The 16,862-nt window shown below is 33.8% G+C and overlaps 1 protein-coding gene across 2 annotated transcripts in view; it reads right to left on the bottom strand.

The window, feature by feature from the left end:
* Vps13c (vacuolar protein sorting 13 homolog C) overlaps positions 1 to 16,862 on the bottom strand; it is a 196,215-nt gene that overhangs the window by 167,553 nt on the left and 11,800 nt on the right. For both annotated transcript variants that reach the window (XM_027925076.3, XM_027925084.2), the window contains exons 2-5: positions 10,384 to 10,427; positions 8,475 to 8,517; positions 4,602 to 4,697; positions 3,448 to 3,549 (exon numbers count right to left, since the gene is read on the bottom strand). In XM_027925076.3, the coding sequence (XP_027780877.2) occupies positions 3,448 to 3,549; positions 4,602 to 4,697; positions 8,475 to 8,517; positions 10,384 to 10,427 (285 nt within the window). The remainder of the gene's footprint in view (positions 1 to 3,447; positions 3,550 to 4,601; positions 4,698 to 8,474; positions 8,518 to 10,383; positions 10,428 to 16,862) is intronic.

The raw sequence follows: 16,862 nt of genomic DNA on the forward strand, positions 1-16,862 counted from the left end.
AAAAAAAATATTATGTAATATTTGACATTGAGTTAGGTGAAATGACTTCATTTTACTTTAGTCCTCTGCTTCAGATACACTCAAGAACCCTCTATATTCATTCTTATTAATGATGGCTATATAGCATTCACTATTTCTGTCCCAAATCCAACCTAACCTAGACACTGCAAGTTTAACCTCCAAAATCACAGCTCTGATGCTCTGATTAGTGGCTTCCTAGATTTCTTCTCTTTCTCTCTTTCTCTCTCTCTCTCTCTCTCTCTCTCTCTCTCTCTCTCTCTCCTCTCTCTCTTTTAATAGCAGGGATTGAACCCAAGGGCATTTAACCACTGGGCCACATCCCCAGCCCTTTTTTTTTTTTTTTTTTAATATTTTTAGCTGTAGATGGACACAATACCTTTATTTTTTATTTACTTTTTAATATGTTGCTGAGAATCGAACCCAGTGCCTTGCAAATGCTAGGCAAGTGCTCTACCACTGAGCCACAACTCCAGCCCCAACCCTTTTTAAATTTTTTTATTTTTGAGACAGGGCCTCGCTAAGTTGCTGAGGGTGGCTTTGAACTTACCACCCTCCTGCCTCAGTCTCCGGAGCTACTGGAATTACAGGCATACCCACTGTGGCCAATTCCCTATATTACTAAAAAAGGGAAAGGAGAAAAGTTACTAACTCCCCCACTGGCTACAGACTAAAGTTCACTATTGCAGAGTTAAGAATATACGATCTACAGCCAGACTGGATTCAACCCTAGCTCTGCCATTCTTTCCCTATGTGATTTAGAACAAATTATGTAACTTTCAACATACTCCCCCATAAAATGGAAACAATAACAGCACCTATTAAATGAGTTAATTCATAGAAAACACTTGGAAGAGTGACTGGAAAATATTAAGTGTTCAATAAGTGTCAGCTATCATTGTCAGTATCATTTTATCATCATCATAAGGACATTTAAATCTCTTCAAATTTACCTACACTTAGCTTTCCAACCTTATATCCAAACACACCACAACAAACTCCCAAAGTGTCAGCTGTTCTCCACAGATACTCTACACTTTCCATCTTCACTATCCACTCTCCTTTCCATACTGTTAACATTCGGCTGGATATATAACTTCATAGCATCTGCCCTGATCTCTTTGGCTGAACCCAGAATGTTCATTCTGAATGCTCTTAACATTCTATTTGTACCTCTTTGGTGGAACTCAACACTTTATCCTAGTTATCATTATGTCTTATTTGCTCAGTTAAAATGTAAAGTCCTTGATACTCAAGTCCAAAGATTTTCTAATTTTTGTGTTTCCAACAATGTGTAGAGCAGACTGGCATGAAACTATCCAGGATACTGATACTAGAGGATATTGCCTTAAAAATTCTAATTTTTAACCTAGCATTGTATCCCCAGACAACATAAGTAGAAAAGTAAATCATATAGGCATCCAGCTCTGAAAGAATTGTCAAAATTATATGCAGTGCATACTTACTTAAAAACTATTAGATGTGCTCCAGAAAAAAAAAAAAGGAGTAATTTTAGAAAAAAGAAAAAGACCCAAGACCCAAGTAAGAGTGAATTAAACACAGAGAAGCAAGGAGGATTGGTCCCAAGATGAAAACTGTGTAGCTGGCCTAAAAGCAACCAGTGCAGAGGAAGAACTCAAGAAAAAAAAAGGGGTAGGTGGAGAGAGCCAACAGATGGGTTTGGGCAACTCATGGGCTGGGGCTATAGCTCAGTGGTAGAGCGCATGTCTAGCATACCAGATGCCCTGGATTCAATCCCCAGTTCAAATAAATATGTGTATGTGAGTGTGTATGTGTATAAGCAAATAAAAAAGAAAGCTCTTACAATTCAAGAAAAAAAACAAAGACTGCATAAGAAAGAAGATATAATCATAGTATATCATAATGCCCTAATAATGTAAATATCATCAGTAGTTGGCCAAAAACTATGATATATCCATATTATGAGAAGAAGAAATCTGTGGTGAAAGGAGACAAAGACATAAACTCCTTAACTACTAATTATCTTGGAAGTCCTAGATAATTCCTTAGATTAATAAAATAGATAATGATAGAATGTTAATATTGCAAAAAATACAGTTCCCTTTAAGGAGCAGGTCAGAAGAGTAGTAAAAGGGGACTACCATTTTTTATCCTAAGTTTTTTTGGCAAAACTATTTCATTTTTAAGTGTGCAAATATATTACTTTGATAAAATTAACATTGCAGATATAGAATCTAGCATTTAGTAATCTTCTGACTTTACTATGGATTAAGCTTTCCCTTTATGATAGCCTTCACAAGAAAATAAACTCACTCCAGTGAAATGAAAGGAAAAAACTATCAAAGAGTTTGTTAAAGCTAAATCTTCAAAAATGAAATCACAGTTATATTTTCATTTTTTTCCATAATATTAAGCAACACTCCAGTTTAGCAAGTGAAATAAATAAAAATACTTTTTTAGAGCAAATCAGCATGAGGATTTTATTTTTACTTTCATGTACTGCTGTTTACACTTTAATCATCTTCTCTTCTTCCTGAGTCCCTACATGTGTGCAATAGTGCTTTCATGCTTTTAAAATCAAGAAAGAAGTAGAAAAATAAGTCTGAAAAGAAGCAACTAAGCAATAACTATTAATTAATAATGTCAAAATGTAAAGCATCTAAAGGTCAGGGTTATCTTTTATCATTCACATGACTACTATAATATGAATATGTGACCTATATCCACAAAAATTAGAAAAGAATACTGAAATGCAAATTGAGGTTACTATATTTCTTAACAATTAAGGAAAAATAATTTATCTCAATATAGTAAGAAATAAACTGAATGTTTAGCAAAGTCCAACTCATCACTCTACAGACTTTTTTCTCATCATTCTTACATTATAAGCCAAAATCAAAATTTAAACCATCAAATCATCAGATCTCTTTCAATAAAAACAAAAATTAAAACTTAAAGCAAGATATTTAAACATTGATACTGAAAGAGTCAAATTTTTTTAAATATCCCAAACAATATCAAGAGAGACAACTACAACTAGAATGACAAGAGAATTTCTACTGAACATATTTCACTGTAATAATGTACTTAAACTCATTATCTTGCAAGAACACAGGTAAAAATGCATCCAAAGAAATTCTTAGGGCTTGACCAAAACTGCAGGAATTTATAGAATTTGAAAGTCTTCTGATAGCATAGTAAAAATGACTGGTTAAGAAAAGTGTGAAAAACAAACTGGCAGAGAGAGAAAAATCACACAGAAAAAGTCAAGTCTTAAATGTAGTTCTTTAAAAGTTTATAATCAACATCTTGAAATATAATTTTAAAAGAAGATTCTTTAGAACTACAGCTTAAGAAGGCTTATGAAAGCATCCTCTTTAAAGGGCACTAAATATATCTAAAATATATAGGAATATTTATATTACCTAAAACATAAATTTACTATACCTTTCTCTGCTGCTTTTTGAAGGGCTTCTTCAATTCGGGAAAGTTCTTTCTGCTTAATATCCTGCAAAGATTTGTCTTCCTTCTCAGCATCATACTTAATACCTAAAATACACAGTTAATTGTATAAGAAGAAGTGGATTTAGTAAGTAATTAAGTGGAAAAATTTCAGCCTAATTGCATAAATCATATACAAAAATTGTTTTTAAACCTGAAAAACACTTCTGCATTCTTTTTTTTAATATTTATTTTTTAGTTATAGTTGGACATAATATCTTTAAAAAAAAATTATATATATATATATATATATATATATATATATATATATATATATACATATACATACATACATACATTTTTTTTTAGGTTTTTTTAGGTGGACACAATATATTTATTTATTTATTTTTATGTTGTGCTGAGGATTGAACCCAGGGCCTCGCATGTGCTAGACGAGCTTTCTACCGCTGAGCCCCAACCCCAGCCCCAACTTCTGCATTCTTAGTTTTACAAAATGTTTAAACATTAATGAAGACCATTTTCTTATAAAACATCAAAAAGAAGGAAGGAAGGAAAAGCTTATAAGGAAAAAGAAGATGAGGAAAAGGTGGAAAAGAGAAAGTAAGTAAAACAGAAACAAAAGGAAGACAGAAAATATATCAGACTATTGTCAGTTATTATCTGAGTTATAAAAAATTTTAGTAAACCCCAAAATAATTTCATATCCAATACCACCTGGTATCAATAAAGGTTGATAAAAAAGACTTTCAAAGTAATTCAAGAATATGTACCAGCAATCATAAAATACATATACCCTTTTATCTAGTACATCTTTTAAATTTATTACATTCTCTAATCTGTCTAATGCATCTCAACAGGAAGTGTTAGATGCAAAATAATTACACATAGAGAACATCATAATTTTAAAATAGGCTGAATTTACTCTGTTTTCAACAATAACAAAAAATATTTTATAAATAAATGTGACAATGTAGCATACATACATATGTAAGATGTGTATTTTGCATAAATATATGTGATTAGTTTATTTATATTACCTTCTAGCTTACTAAATACATTAAAATACTTAGCCCAATTTTTGTTACTTAGGTAACAATTAATTTCATTGTGATGTTACTGATATACATAAAATGACATACTTGCTCCAGGGACAACAAGCAGGTATAATCCCTCGAGGGTAGCAACAACTGCTTCTCCATAAAGGTTTTTCCAAGGAATCTTCAAAGTTAATTTATCTAAAGAAATATAATTTCAATCTTAAATGTTTATTTGACTGCTCAAGTAGATAATAAATTTCTTACTTTCCATTAAGAAAAAAGTATAACAAAACTCTCCATGCATATTGTGTTTACATTGCTCAGGAAAAAAATGAAAAGACTCCAAGATTCAAGTTAACAAAGATATTTTCCATATAATAGTACCATTATAAGTAAATATTCACATTATGCTTTATCTTTATACTCTCCAAACTTTTTGAGAGCTAGTATTTCATTTAATATTACAAAACTGAAGGATAAATGCAGTGGCTATTTTTTCAATTTTGAAAAATAGGAAATTCAACAGGCATGGTGGCAAATGCCAGTAATCCCAGCAGCTCAGGAGGCTGAGACAGGAGGATGGCAAGTTCAAAGCCAGCCTCAGCAACAGCGAGGCACTAAACAACTCAGTGAGACCCTGTCTCTAAATAAAATATAAATTAGGGCTGGAGATGTGGCTCAGTGGTAAAGTGCTCCTGAGTTCAATTCCTGGTACCTCTCCCCCTAAAAAAAGGAAATTCAGTCCCAGAAAGGTTAGACTGACATGCTTAAGTCCACACAGGTCATTAGCAAAACCATATAAAACTTCAGGGGTAGGAGAGGTTTGGACAGAATTCTAATAGTAGTGTGGAGGGCAGACTGGGAGCTGATAAATATTACATATTACATACAACATATTACATACTAAATATGGTTTGCTGGAACCAGAACTCATCTGAATATTGCATATACTGTTATATTCACAACAACAACTAAATCTCTAAAAATAATATGTGTACAAGATCCCAGGAGTTGAAGTAGCAACATAGAGAAGGGTCCCAAGGAATAGATCTTTGACAGTATATAAAGTTGCTAGGACAGCAAGAGGTGAGCTTTAAAAGAAAGTCATAACTGTTTTATGGTGTTATATTAATATGACTCTATTATTACATAACTCAGACTGGTTACATTCCAAAAATCTACTTATAAATCACTTGAAAGGCAGAACACATTTTCTCTCTTAGAAACAATAGTATTAGTACCAGGCCCTTCAGGAAAGAGTCCACAGAAACTGTCACAATGTAGATAAACTCTGGCTCTAATATTTACATATTTAGGGTTCTACAGGAAAAAGAAAAAAGGACAGAAAAAAGAATACAGCTAAATTTTGAAAGGGAAAAAAATCTGTCTTTTGTACTTTCTTTATACTTTCCCATCTCCAGTTATCCCTCTTTCCAGGGCTCCAGGCAGCCGCCAGTCTGCCCTCAACACTACTACTAGAATTCTGTCCAAACCTTTCCTACCCTTGAAGTTTTATATGGTTTTGTTTTTGTTTTTTTTGTTTGTTTGCTTGTTTTATTTTGGTAACAGGATTGAATTCAGGGGCACTCAACCACTGAGGCACATCCTCAACCCTTTTGCATTTTTTATTTAGATTCCAATGTAAACTACCTTCCATATCATAACTGTAAAAAAAAAAAAAAAATAACATGATAAAAGCTGCAGTTCTCTCAGTGCTGATGATCAAGACTTTTAGGAGAACAGAATCTGATTCAACTCATGCTAGTATGTGAATGACTAAGTCACTTACACTAGCATTTTTAAATGAAGATGCTCAAAGTGCAAAGACTTGATAAACAATATAAAAAGATGAAAAGGAAATAAAATAATGCTATGTAAAGTGTGATATTTTGGTCACCTGGACAGTTTTACCTGGGAATCTATTCCAGGGTTAAAATATCAAATTATTTCTCCATTTAGATTTTATTTTCATTTCAGCCTATAAACCTGGTGAGTTTCTTAAATGGCTCCCAGGTCATGGGAGTTTAGAGGTAATGCTAGTATACTTTTGGGTCACTTCTAATTCTTATTGTTTTATACTAGGCATTGCATATATTTATAACTGATACAATTTGTAATTATCTCATAATCTTGTAACCATTTATTTAACTGCCTTCTCCATGAGCATAAGACTGAAATAGTGGGAAATGCCCCTTTAAAAATCTATAGCTGAGGGGCTGGGATTGTGGCTAAGTGGTAGAGTGCTCACCTAGCATGGGCGGGACTCAGGTCCGATCCTCAGCACCACATAAAAATAAAGGCATTGTGTTAAAAAAAAAAAAAAAAATCTACAGCTGAGGTATAATATTCTAACCTGAGAAGAAATTCAACAACTAATATAAACACTCTGGGGCTGAGGATGTGGCTCAAGCAGTAATGCGCTCGCCTGGCATGCGCGGGGCACTGGGTTTGATCCTCAGCACATAAAAAATAAAATAAAGATGTTGTGTCCACCGAAAACTGAAAAATATATATTAAAAAATTCTCCCTCTCTCCCTCTCCCTCTCTCTCTCTCTACATATATATATATATATATAAAATAAAAAAATAAACACTCTATTAACCAAGATAAAGGACGAATATGCTTTGCATCCCTTATTATGTAATGGGTCTCTTGTAACTGAGCAACTCTGGAGAAGCTATTAAATCCTTATTATACTTTAAAAGTTATAAGAACATATTTAAACCACTAGAAAAGCTCCTTCAACATATAAATCTAATTATAAGAATATAGTAAATAATGCAAAATTTCTTTAGTCTACTATAATTTATCCAATACACTGGAAAAACAATTTTACTATATGTCCTAATTTTAGATCTCTATCACATCCTTGAAAACAAAGACATCATCTTCATTCTTGATTCTCCCACAGTACTTGATTAGACATATTCAGCATGTATGCATAAATATTTCAAAGGTAAAAGGATGAATGAATGGCTACAACATCTATACTCTAAGATTTCAATAAAGCACACAGGGCCACAATAATACTTCTAGAGCACTACTAGAACAATATTACCATAGTTGGCAGTACTTAACAAACAAAAAGATGGCACATGTCCCATAGATACTTTCAATTTCAGGTAATGACTTCTATTACAAATGACAAAAGCAAACTCATGTTCCTTTATATTAAAAGGATACATGTAATTTATGTAAAATGGACCCAAACAGTATAAAAGACAAAGCCTTCCTAGAATTCAAAATACTAAATCAAGAAGAGAAGCAATGTGGTATAACAGCAAGGTGCTATAAGTAGGATCAAGGACATGGTATAAGTGAAAATTATAAAGAGTAAGCTATTTAGGGTTGTAATTATGTAATTTATGTTTACATATAGAGAGATATACATTAAGTAAAAAATCAGGTAGCATGAACTAATTGGGAGAATTTTGTAAATTAAATTTTCTGTTAAAAACTTTCTTCTACAAAGATATGTGTTTAGTATCAATGGTCTTAATCTAAGAGTGTAGCTGCAAAGAAGAAAACTTTGTACTTACCAAAATATATCCTCCATACCACACTGCGGCATAACATATTAAGTGAAAATGGTTGAACAAACTTGAGGAAAACAAGTTATATTTTAAAGTTTACTTAACAGAGTTTTCAAATTATTCTACTCTCACATATACAGAAAAAGCACACAAGTTATGAGTTCTGAAAATGAAGACATATTTTGTGCAGCAGAATCAAAGCCTGAAGAACATGACTGCAATTCACATACCTTTCATTTTAGAAGGTGATTTTCTACCCTTTAAAAAAAAATACTGAAGTATATAGGTATAATATATAAGCTTAGAACTCTAAAATTAAGATAAACCAAAAATCTCTCATGTTTTAATCAAGTTAAAAAATATTTCTTAGATTAAACAGTACATGCAAAATAAAGAACTAAAAGGACTAATAATAATTCAAATGAAGAGTGAAATACTTACCAATTTGGCCAGCCTTGACTTTAAAAGGAACATCCAATTCACTCTTCAGAAGGAAGAAAAAAGTGTAAATGACATCTTAAATTATTAAGCAATCCCCCCCCAAAAAAAAAACATTTTTGTATCATCATTTAAATACACTCACCTAGAAAGAAAAAAAAAACACAAATTCTCTATATTTGAATAACTCATAAACTGTATGCTTTATAGCCAAAGAGTTTTATTAAACTTTGACTTACAAAAATGGAAAAGAGTTTGTAGTTTTATAAAGTAATTGGATAAACTGGTTACTTGTTCCAATAAAACAAATGAAAATTCCATGAACTTAAACACAGGAACATTGTTTATCCAAAATGCTAGAACAAGAAAAGGAATAGAGTACTTTCACATAAATTAGTTGGCTATAATATCTGAATAATTGTCTCAAATCAAATATTTCTTAAAAGAATAAAAGTTTTTAAAGTAAAGGTAGATTCCCAACATATCATTTACTAAAGTAGCATTTCCTGTAAGCTGAAGACAAACACGAACCAATAATAAAAGATTTTCACTTATTTAGATTCAAACTATTAGAAAATTCAAATTACTTTTTTTTATTCACAGAATACTAAACAATAACTGATATTCATAATGACCACCAGAGTCTTCAGAATTATTAATAACTAAACCAGTCAGTACAGACTTCCCAATAGGCATTACCTTAATACACGGGAGTAATATGAAAATGTGGCCACAGAAACACAGTACTTTAGGTTACAAGTAACTAAAATAATCAATTTACATGATAATCTGATTAATTGAGCATTCTAAATGAATGGGAACTGAACAAAATACTAATAATTTTTAAAAGAAAAATCTTTTTTAGACCAAAAAACAAACAAAAACCCTTCACTGGCAATAAGAGTAATTCTGCCCTCCCAGAAGACAGAAAAGATAAATTCAAGGGAATTCAATCTAAACAGGATACAAACCATAACTACCTACTTCTGAAACTGGTTTCATGCTCATTTTTAGCTTCTTAAAATAACTTTTACACCAAATAAATGTAAAGAACCCATATCCAAAATTAAAACCTCACCAATGTGGTTATATTGGGAAAGGAGTCTATTATGACAAGTAATGGAGAATAAATCACAAAATATTTAATTTAATTATACCCGAAATGCAAATTAGGCTAACACAAATTAGACTAATGTTGGATTTATCTTCTAAGTAGGTGATATATACTCTGTCCCCACATTCTATTTATATTTATGTTCTTATAAAATCTTGTCAAAAAATAAGCTTTATTCTAAACTCTAGCAATAAAATCATGAGTTCTAAATTTTTAAAGGAAATTTTAAAAATTGTGACATGCTATATAAAGGAAGAAAAGAAAATTTTAAATTATTTTGAGTATCTACTGTGTGCCAGGCTAAACTTCTCATCTTATTTAAGCCACAAAGAAACAGATATAGGCTAAATATAAACCTAATGGGGAAGAAGGTGAGTCTCGTTTTTAGCTAAACAGAAAATAACGCAAAGTATAAGACACAGAATAAAATTACTATTTTAGCTCTTAATATTACCATAATACCATAAGACTAGGGAGACTGTTTAAAATCAAGCCCTTATTTAAAAGATAATTCTGAAGAAAAATGTTTCTGTAAAAAAAAATGCAGACTTGAAAAGCTGTATAGTCAAATTAAGGCAAGAAAAAACATTGCATTTTCAGAGACAGTATATTGATCACTAGGGGAAAAATATTCCAAATCTTTAATCTCAAATTTTCCATTAACTGTTAAATAAGTAATCTTGCTTTGAGTGACTCAATCACTTTATCTTGTACCTGGTACCAGATGCCTAGTAACCAAAGGTTTCTAAGAGCTTACCAAATTAACTGAATTTTTAGCATAGTTTAAAACAAACTTACCAGAGCATTTTCTTTTATCTGTAGATTATCTAAAGCCACATTACCTGTAAAAAAAGAAAAAATACAACATTAAAATACCAATTAGCATAACCTGTCATGACAAAGTACCAAATTCTAAGAACATAATGCTAAGAGTTAAGATTACATGGCAAAGAAGGGACCTAAAGACCCAAGTGTCCAGCAAGGAAGAATAAATCATAATACATCTGTATTACAGAGCAAAAAAATGTAGAAAGACATGGGAAAATGTTCACAAAATATTAGTGGTTTTTTTTGTGTGGGGGGGGAAATGGGGTATCAGGGATTAAACTCAGGAGCACTCGACCACTGAGCCACATCCCCAGCGCTATTTTTTATTTTATTTACAGACAAGGTCTCACTGAGTTACTTAGTGCCTCGCTTTTGCTGAGGCTGGTTTTCAAGTCATGATCCTCCTGAATCAGCCTCCTGAGCCACTAGGATTTACAGACATGCCCCACCACACCAGGCAATACTAAGATTTTTATTTTATTTTATTTTATTTAAATATACGACAGTGAAATGCATTACAATTCTTATTACACATATAGAGCACAATTTTTCATATCTTTGTATATAAAGTATGTTCACACCAATTCATGCCTTTATACATGTACTTTTTTCCTTTTTTGCATTACAATTCTTATTACACATATATATCACAATTTTTCATATATCTGTTGTATATAAATTATATGTTGACATATAATTGGAGCCTTCCTACATGTACTTTGGATAATGATGTCCATCACATTCCACCATCCTTGCTAATCGCCTGCCCCCTCCCTTTCCCTCCTACCCCTCTGCCCTATCTAGAATTCATCTATTCCTCCTATACTCCCCCTCCCTACCCCAAGATGAATTAGCCTCCTTATATCAGAGAAAACATTTGGCATTTGTTTTTTTGGGATTGGCTAACTTCACTTAGCATGATCTTCTCCAACGCCATCCATTTACTTGCAAATGCCATGATTTTATTCTCTTTTATTGCTGAGTAAAATTCCATTGTGTATACACGCCACATTTTTTTATCCACTCATCCACTGAAGGGCATCTAGGTTGGCTCCACGGTTTAGCTATTGTGAATTGTGCTGCTATAAACACTGATGTGGCTGTGTCCCAATAGTATACTGTTTTTAAGTCCTTTGGGTATAGTCCGAGGAGAGGGATAGCTGGGTCAAATGGTGGTTCCATTCCCAGATTTCCAAGGAATCTCCATTCTGCTTTCCAAATTGGCTGTACCAATTTGCAGTCCCACCAGCAATGTATAAGTGTACCTTTTTCCCCACATCCTCGCCAACACTTACTGTTGTTTGTCTTCATAATAGCTGCCATTCTGACTGGAGTGAGATGATATCTTAGAGTAGTTTTGATTTGAGTTTCTCTGATTGCTAGAGATGATGAACATTTTTTCATATGTTTGTTGACTGACTGTACATCATCTTCTGAGAAGTGTGTGTTCAGGTCCTTGGCCCATTTGTTGACTAGGTTATTTGTTTTTTTCAATGCTTAGCTTTTTGAGTTCTTTATATACCCTAGAGATTAGTGCTCTATCTGATGTATGAGGGGTAAACCTTTGCTCCCAGGATGTAGACTCGAACTGGATGTCAACACCTCACAGATTGTTTCTTTTGCTGAGAAGAAACTTTTTAGTTTGATTCTATCCCCTTTATTGATTTTTGGCTTAATTCTTGCACTATTGGAGTCTTATTAAGGAAGTTGGGGCCTAATCCCACATGATAATACTAAGATTTTTAAAAGGCTAAAGAACACACAGATTGATCCAATTTTATAAGTTTATATATATACACACACACGTGCATGTACACAGCACCCACAAACAAAAACAAGTGTTAAAAAAAAGACACCCACAATGCTCATTTCTACACAATAAAGTTCATTTTCTATGTACATGCAGTTTTCAAATTTTCTAAAATACTTTGCTAAAAACAATAAAGGAAGAGAAGGAGGTAAGAAACTTCATGAATGGGTAGAAAATATTATAGCATTATAACAGGAAGGAAGGGGGAAAAATACAGGCAGTCAAGCATCTTCTAGAATATTCTAAAGAGAAATTAAAACTTGAAACAAGGCCATAACTTCAAGGTCATATAGAGGTGGAGTCACAGGGAAGACTGATTTTAGAGGCAGAACTGACAGAATGCCATCACTGCTGAAAAATGAAGTGACTGTGAAAGCATGTGTTAGGCAAGTGGGGGATTAAAAAAAAAACCCTTGAGTATTAACAATGCTCTAAAATTACACAAAGTGAACAACTATTTCCCAGTTTAATTCTGTAACATGATGAATTACACTAAACTGAAATTGGCAACTCAAATCAACTAACAAAAGGTATCTGCATAGACATTACAGCACATTTGAAGCCACTCAAACACAAGATCAAAGGTCCACGTGGAGACTTTCAAACCTGCTTACGAGTTTTTGACTGTTCTACTCAAAGACTCCCAAATGGTGACTCAGGTGTCACCAGAGATAGTTAACTAAGTCCTCTGCATTGGAGATGAAATTTTTATAACACTTGTTAAGGCACTAACATAATATGTAAAAATATAAATGTTCTTATAAAAAGATGGCTGTTTGTCAGGAGCAGTGGTATACAACTGTAATCCCAGCGGCTCAGGAGGCTGAGGCAGGAGGATTGCAAGTTCAAATCCAGCCTCAGCAATTTAGCAAGATCCTATCTCAAAACAAAAAATAAAAAGAGCTAGGGATGTGGCTCAGTGGTTGAGTGCCCCTGGATTCACCTCTGGTGCCAAAGTAACAAATACAAAAAACAGCTGTTTGCATTGCAGTGAACTTTGGTTCTTTGATAAAGTAATACATGGTATTAAAGATGTGGAATGCTTGGGGCTGGGGTTGTTGCTCAGCAGTAGAATGCTCGCCTAGCTCATGCAAGGCCCTGGGGTCAATCCTCAGCACCACATAAAAATAAATAAATAAAACAAAGGTATTGTGTCCAACTAAGTATTTAAAAAAAAACAAAGATGTACAATGCTGAATGTGACAATTTGGTTAACAGACTTAAACATGTCTATTTAGAAAGACTGACAGAGATTAAAAATTATTATTACTGGGAGGTGGGATTAAGGATGGCTTTTTTAATAGTGGTTTTCATTATTTTCTAGTTTTTATTACTTTTATATGAAATTATTGTACAAATTACAATATGGGAAACTAAAACAAGTTTTAATGTCAATATGATATCAATATTTTCACATAAATCTTTCCTACCCCTAATATCCACATTAACTACAGACTCAGAAAAATAACAAAAGACCTATCAATTTTGCTACCTAGAGTCTAACAAATAAATGCACACTTCCTCTCTAAAACATATCAGTGTTATCTAAGTTATTTGCACTGAAGGAGGAGCTGCTAGTCCTAAACAAAAGGAAGGGAGGAACAGCAGCAGATTTCAGACTAACACCAGCTCTGGCCTAAAGAGGTAAAAGTGCATTCATTCCTTCAACCAGCAGATGAGTGCCCTAACTAGGCAAGGCACTGTCTAGCAAATGTTCACCACATTGCACACTGCTCTGACAGCAACAGTTTCATGCATATCTTATGAATGCTAAAACCACCATCTAAATAAAAATAACTAAAACAGATAATAAACATCAACCATTTTATATTTATCTGAATACTGAAAAATGATTTAGTTTTCCTTCAAGATAACCTAGTAACTACTGCTGAAGCCAGATCACCAGGACTAAGAATATGCAGCACTCATAGGAAGCTCCTGAAAACCTAAAGGAAGAATAAATATCAGTGCTTAATCTTAAGAGGGGAAAAAAAAAAAAAAACATGATGACTAACAATTGGAGATAAATACACCTGACTCTGCCAACAAGGAAAGCACTGAAGCCAATCCTACAGGCAGATGGCTCTTAAATCTTAACCCATTCAAAGAGACCAAGAAGATGGGCAACGTGGAAAGCTCTGTGAAGTAGTGTCCTATGCTGGACTGTCAGGTCTAAAGGATGAGAGTAAGGAATAGGTATAGTCTGAGTTTCAGAGAAGACTCTACACAATTCTCAGGAATAAACTACAAACATTTTTGGATGAACACATACTACTGGAAAGCTACACATGAAGTATCAAAGTAAATCCTGAAGAATATTTTAAGAAGTATCCTAAAATAGTGAATCCTGAATCAAAACTTATCTGATAATCTTTCTTAATGAACCGGAAGATGGAAGTGAAGTTAAATCCATTAAATTACCAAATGATACCAAAAGTTAGTCACTTAGAAAATAAACAAAAAAAAGAAGTGCTTACTAAATTACAGAAAACAATAAAGGTAGTATTTTTATGAATAAAAATCAAATGAAGCTGACAATAATATGGAACAACTTTGCCTAAATCCAGGAATTATTTTGAAAACACATAATTGCCAATAAAAAAAAATGTAAGAAATATAGTGCTGATACTAAATGCCTCCAGCTGAAAATAATCCTTCTGAACTTTCACAGAAGTTTAGGCTATATCATTCTTATGATACTTAACACTTAACTTTATATAAATCTCGTAGGTTACTACTTAGGAAATTCTTACTAATTTTCCTCATAGTAGGCACTTAATAAATATTGACTTAACTGATTTAGGATAGATACAATATGGGGTGGAAATAATTACAATAAAAACATAAACTTATATTTTAGAAAACACTTTCACATCTATTATATTACTGAATCCTTGTAGCCTCCTGGGCAGGAGGTGGAACATATATAATAAAAAAGAGAAATTGAGGCTTAATGAAGTTACACAGTGATCTAAGAAGCTATGACAACCGACACTGAGCCCAGATCGGCTGAATTCAAGCTCCCGTTTGCCTGCATCTCGCAGACAAACCACTGTGACTCAGCACTAAACGATCCCACTGAAACAACTGGTCGGCCCTTCTGAACCTGCGGAGATTAATATCAACCCAGCCTTCATAGGTAGTGGCCACAGGATTGAGACGGGGCTTGGGAGAGCCGGTCAAGACCCACCCGTTGCATCAGTCACCCAGCAAAGGGAACGAACTGTCACGATTTGCATGGGATACCACCATGGCAGAGAACTGACGTCACCAGAATGCGGCGGAGGAGATAACTTCATTGAAACCAGCAGCAACAGGTGTGTAACCCACTAGCCCTTCCTCTCCACACAGCAGGGAAACCTTAAGAGCCCCTCCCAGCTCTCCCGTGAGAGCGATAGTCAGACCGAGGAAATCAGGAGTGGCGCGGGACTCGAGGCGCGGAACCCCCAGTTACCAGTCCCACCAGCGCTGACAACTGAGGTCTCTTGCACCAGCTACCGGGGACGTGGCTACCGGAGGACAAGCAAAATTCGCTGAGGGTTCTCAGCCCCAAGCTCCACAAACTTAGGGTCTGAGGGAATGGCAAACAGGGAGAGAGTGCACAATTGTTCAAGAAAATAGGGCTCCTGGGAGCAGCAGACCTGGTGTGTAGCCAGTATTGTGGTGAGCGTCACCGGTGAGCAGGGCCTGGCTTGAGGAAAAGTGGGGAAGTGACTAGACACAAGAAAAGGCCCTAGGCACTCAGGATTGGAGACTCGCCCAGTCTGGGAGGAAGAGCTGCTGCACAGTGATTGGTTCCCCCGTATTGCGAGGAGAAGCTTGGCCCAGTGGGCACAGCTCCACCTACTGGAAGAGAAGTTAATCAAACTCTAAGACAGCATTTATTAAATTGTTTTTTATTTTGGTTTTTATTTTTCATTTTTTAAATTTTTTTAAATATATTTTATTATTTTTTTTATTTTAATTTTTATATTTTATTATTAGTTTTTTTTAATTTTTTTTCTTTTTTTATTTTCTATTTTTTTCTTTTGTCTTTTCATTTCTTTTCAATTTCCTTATTCCCCCTTCCTTGAATTGTACCTGCTTACTCTCATTCTCTTTAGTGACTTCTTCCCTTCCCTTCTAATACCTTTCCTCACAAGCATCAAATAAATTTATAGGAGTAAACAGTAACTCAGCAGTCAAACAGAACAAGAAGTAATATGAGAAGCATGAAAAAGCAAGGAAGAAAAGGAGTACAAACAATGCAGGACAGCCTAAATATTCAGGAGGACCTAGAGGCATCAGAAAAATGGCCAAATAAAGAACTCAAGGAATACCTTAGACAGATGGAATGGAATCTTAAAGAGAATATGAGACAGCAAATTCAAACAGTGAAACAACACATTGAAAATGAATTACATAAACAGATAAAAGAGGCAAATAAGCATCTTTATCAGGAGATAGAGATTATAAAAAAAATCAAACAATAATTCTAGAAATGAAGGAAACTATAAACCAAATTAAAAACTCAAATGAGAGTATCACTAACAGAGTGGAGCAAGTAGAAGCCAGAACGTCAGATAATGAAGACAAAATATATCATCTTGAAAAGAGTCTAGCCAACTCAGAAAGGCTGGTAAAAAATCACGAGAAAAAT

The sequence above is a fragment of the Marmota flaviventris genome, chromosome 2 (genome assembly GCF_047511675.1).
Source record: "Marmota flaviventris isolate mMarFla1 chromosome 2, mMarFla1.hap1, whole genome shotgun sequence".
Classification (NCBI taxonomy): domain Eukaryota; kingdom Metazoa; phylum Chordata; class Mammalia; order Rodentia; family Sciuridae; genus Marmota; species Marmota flaviventris.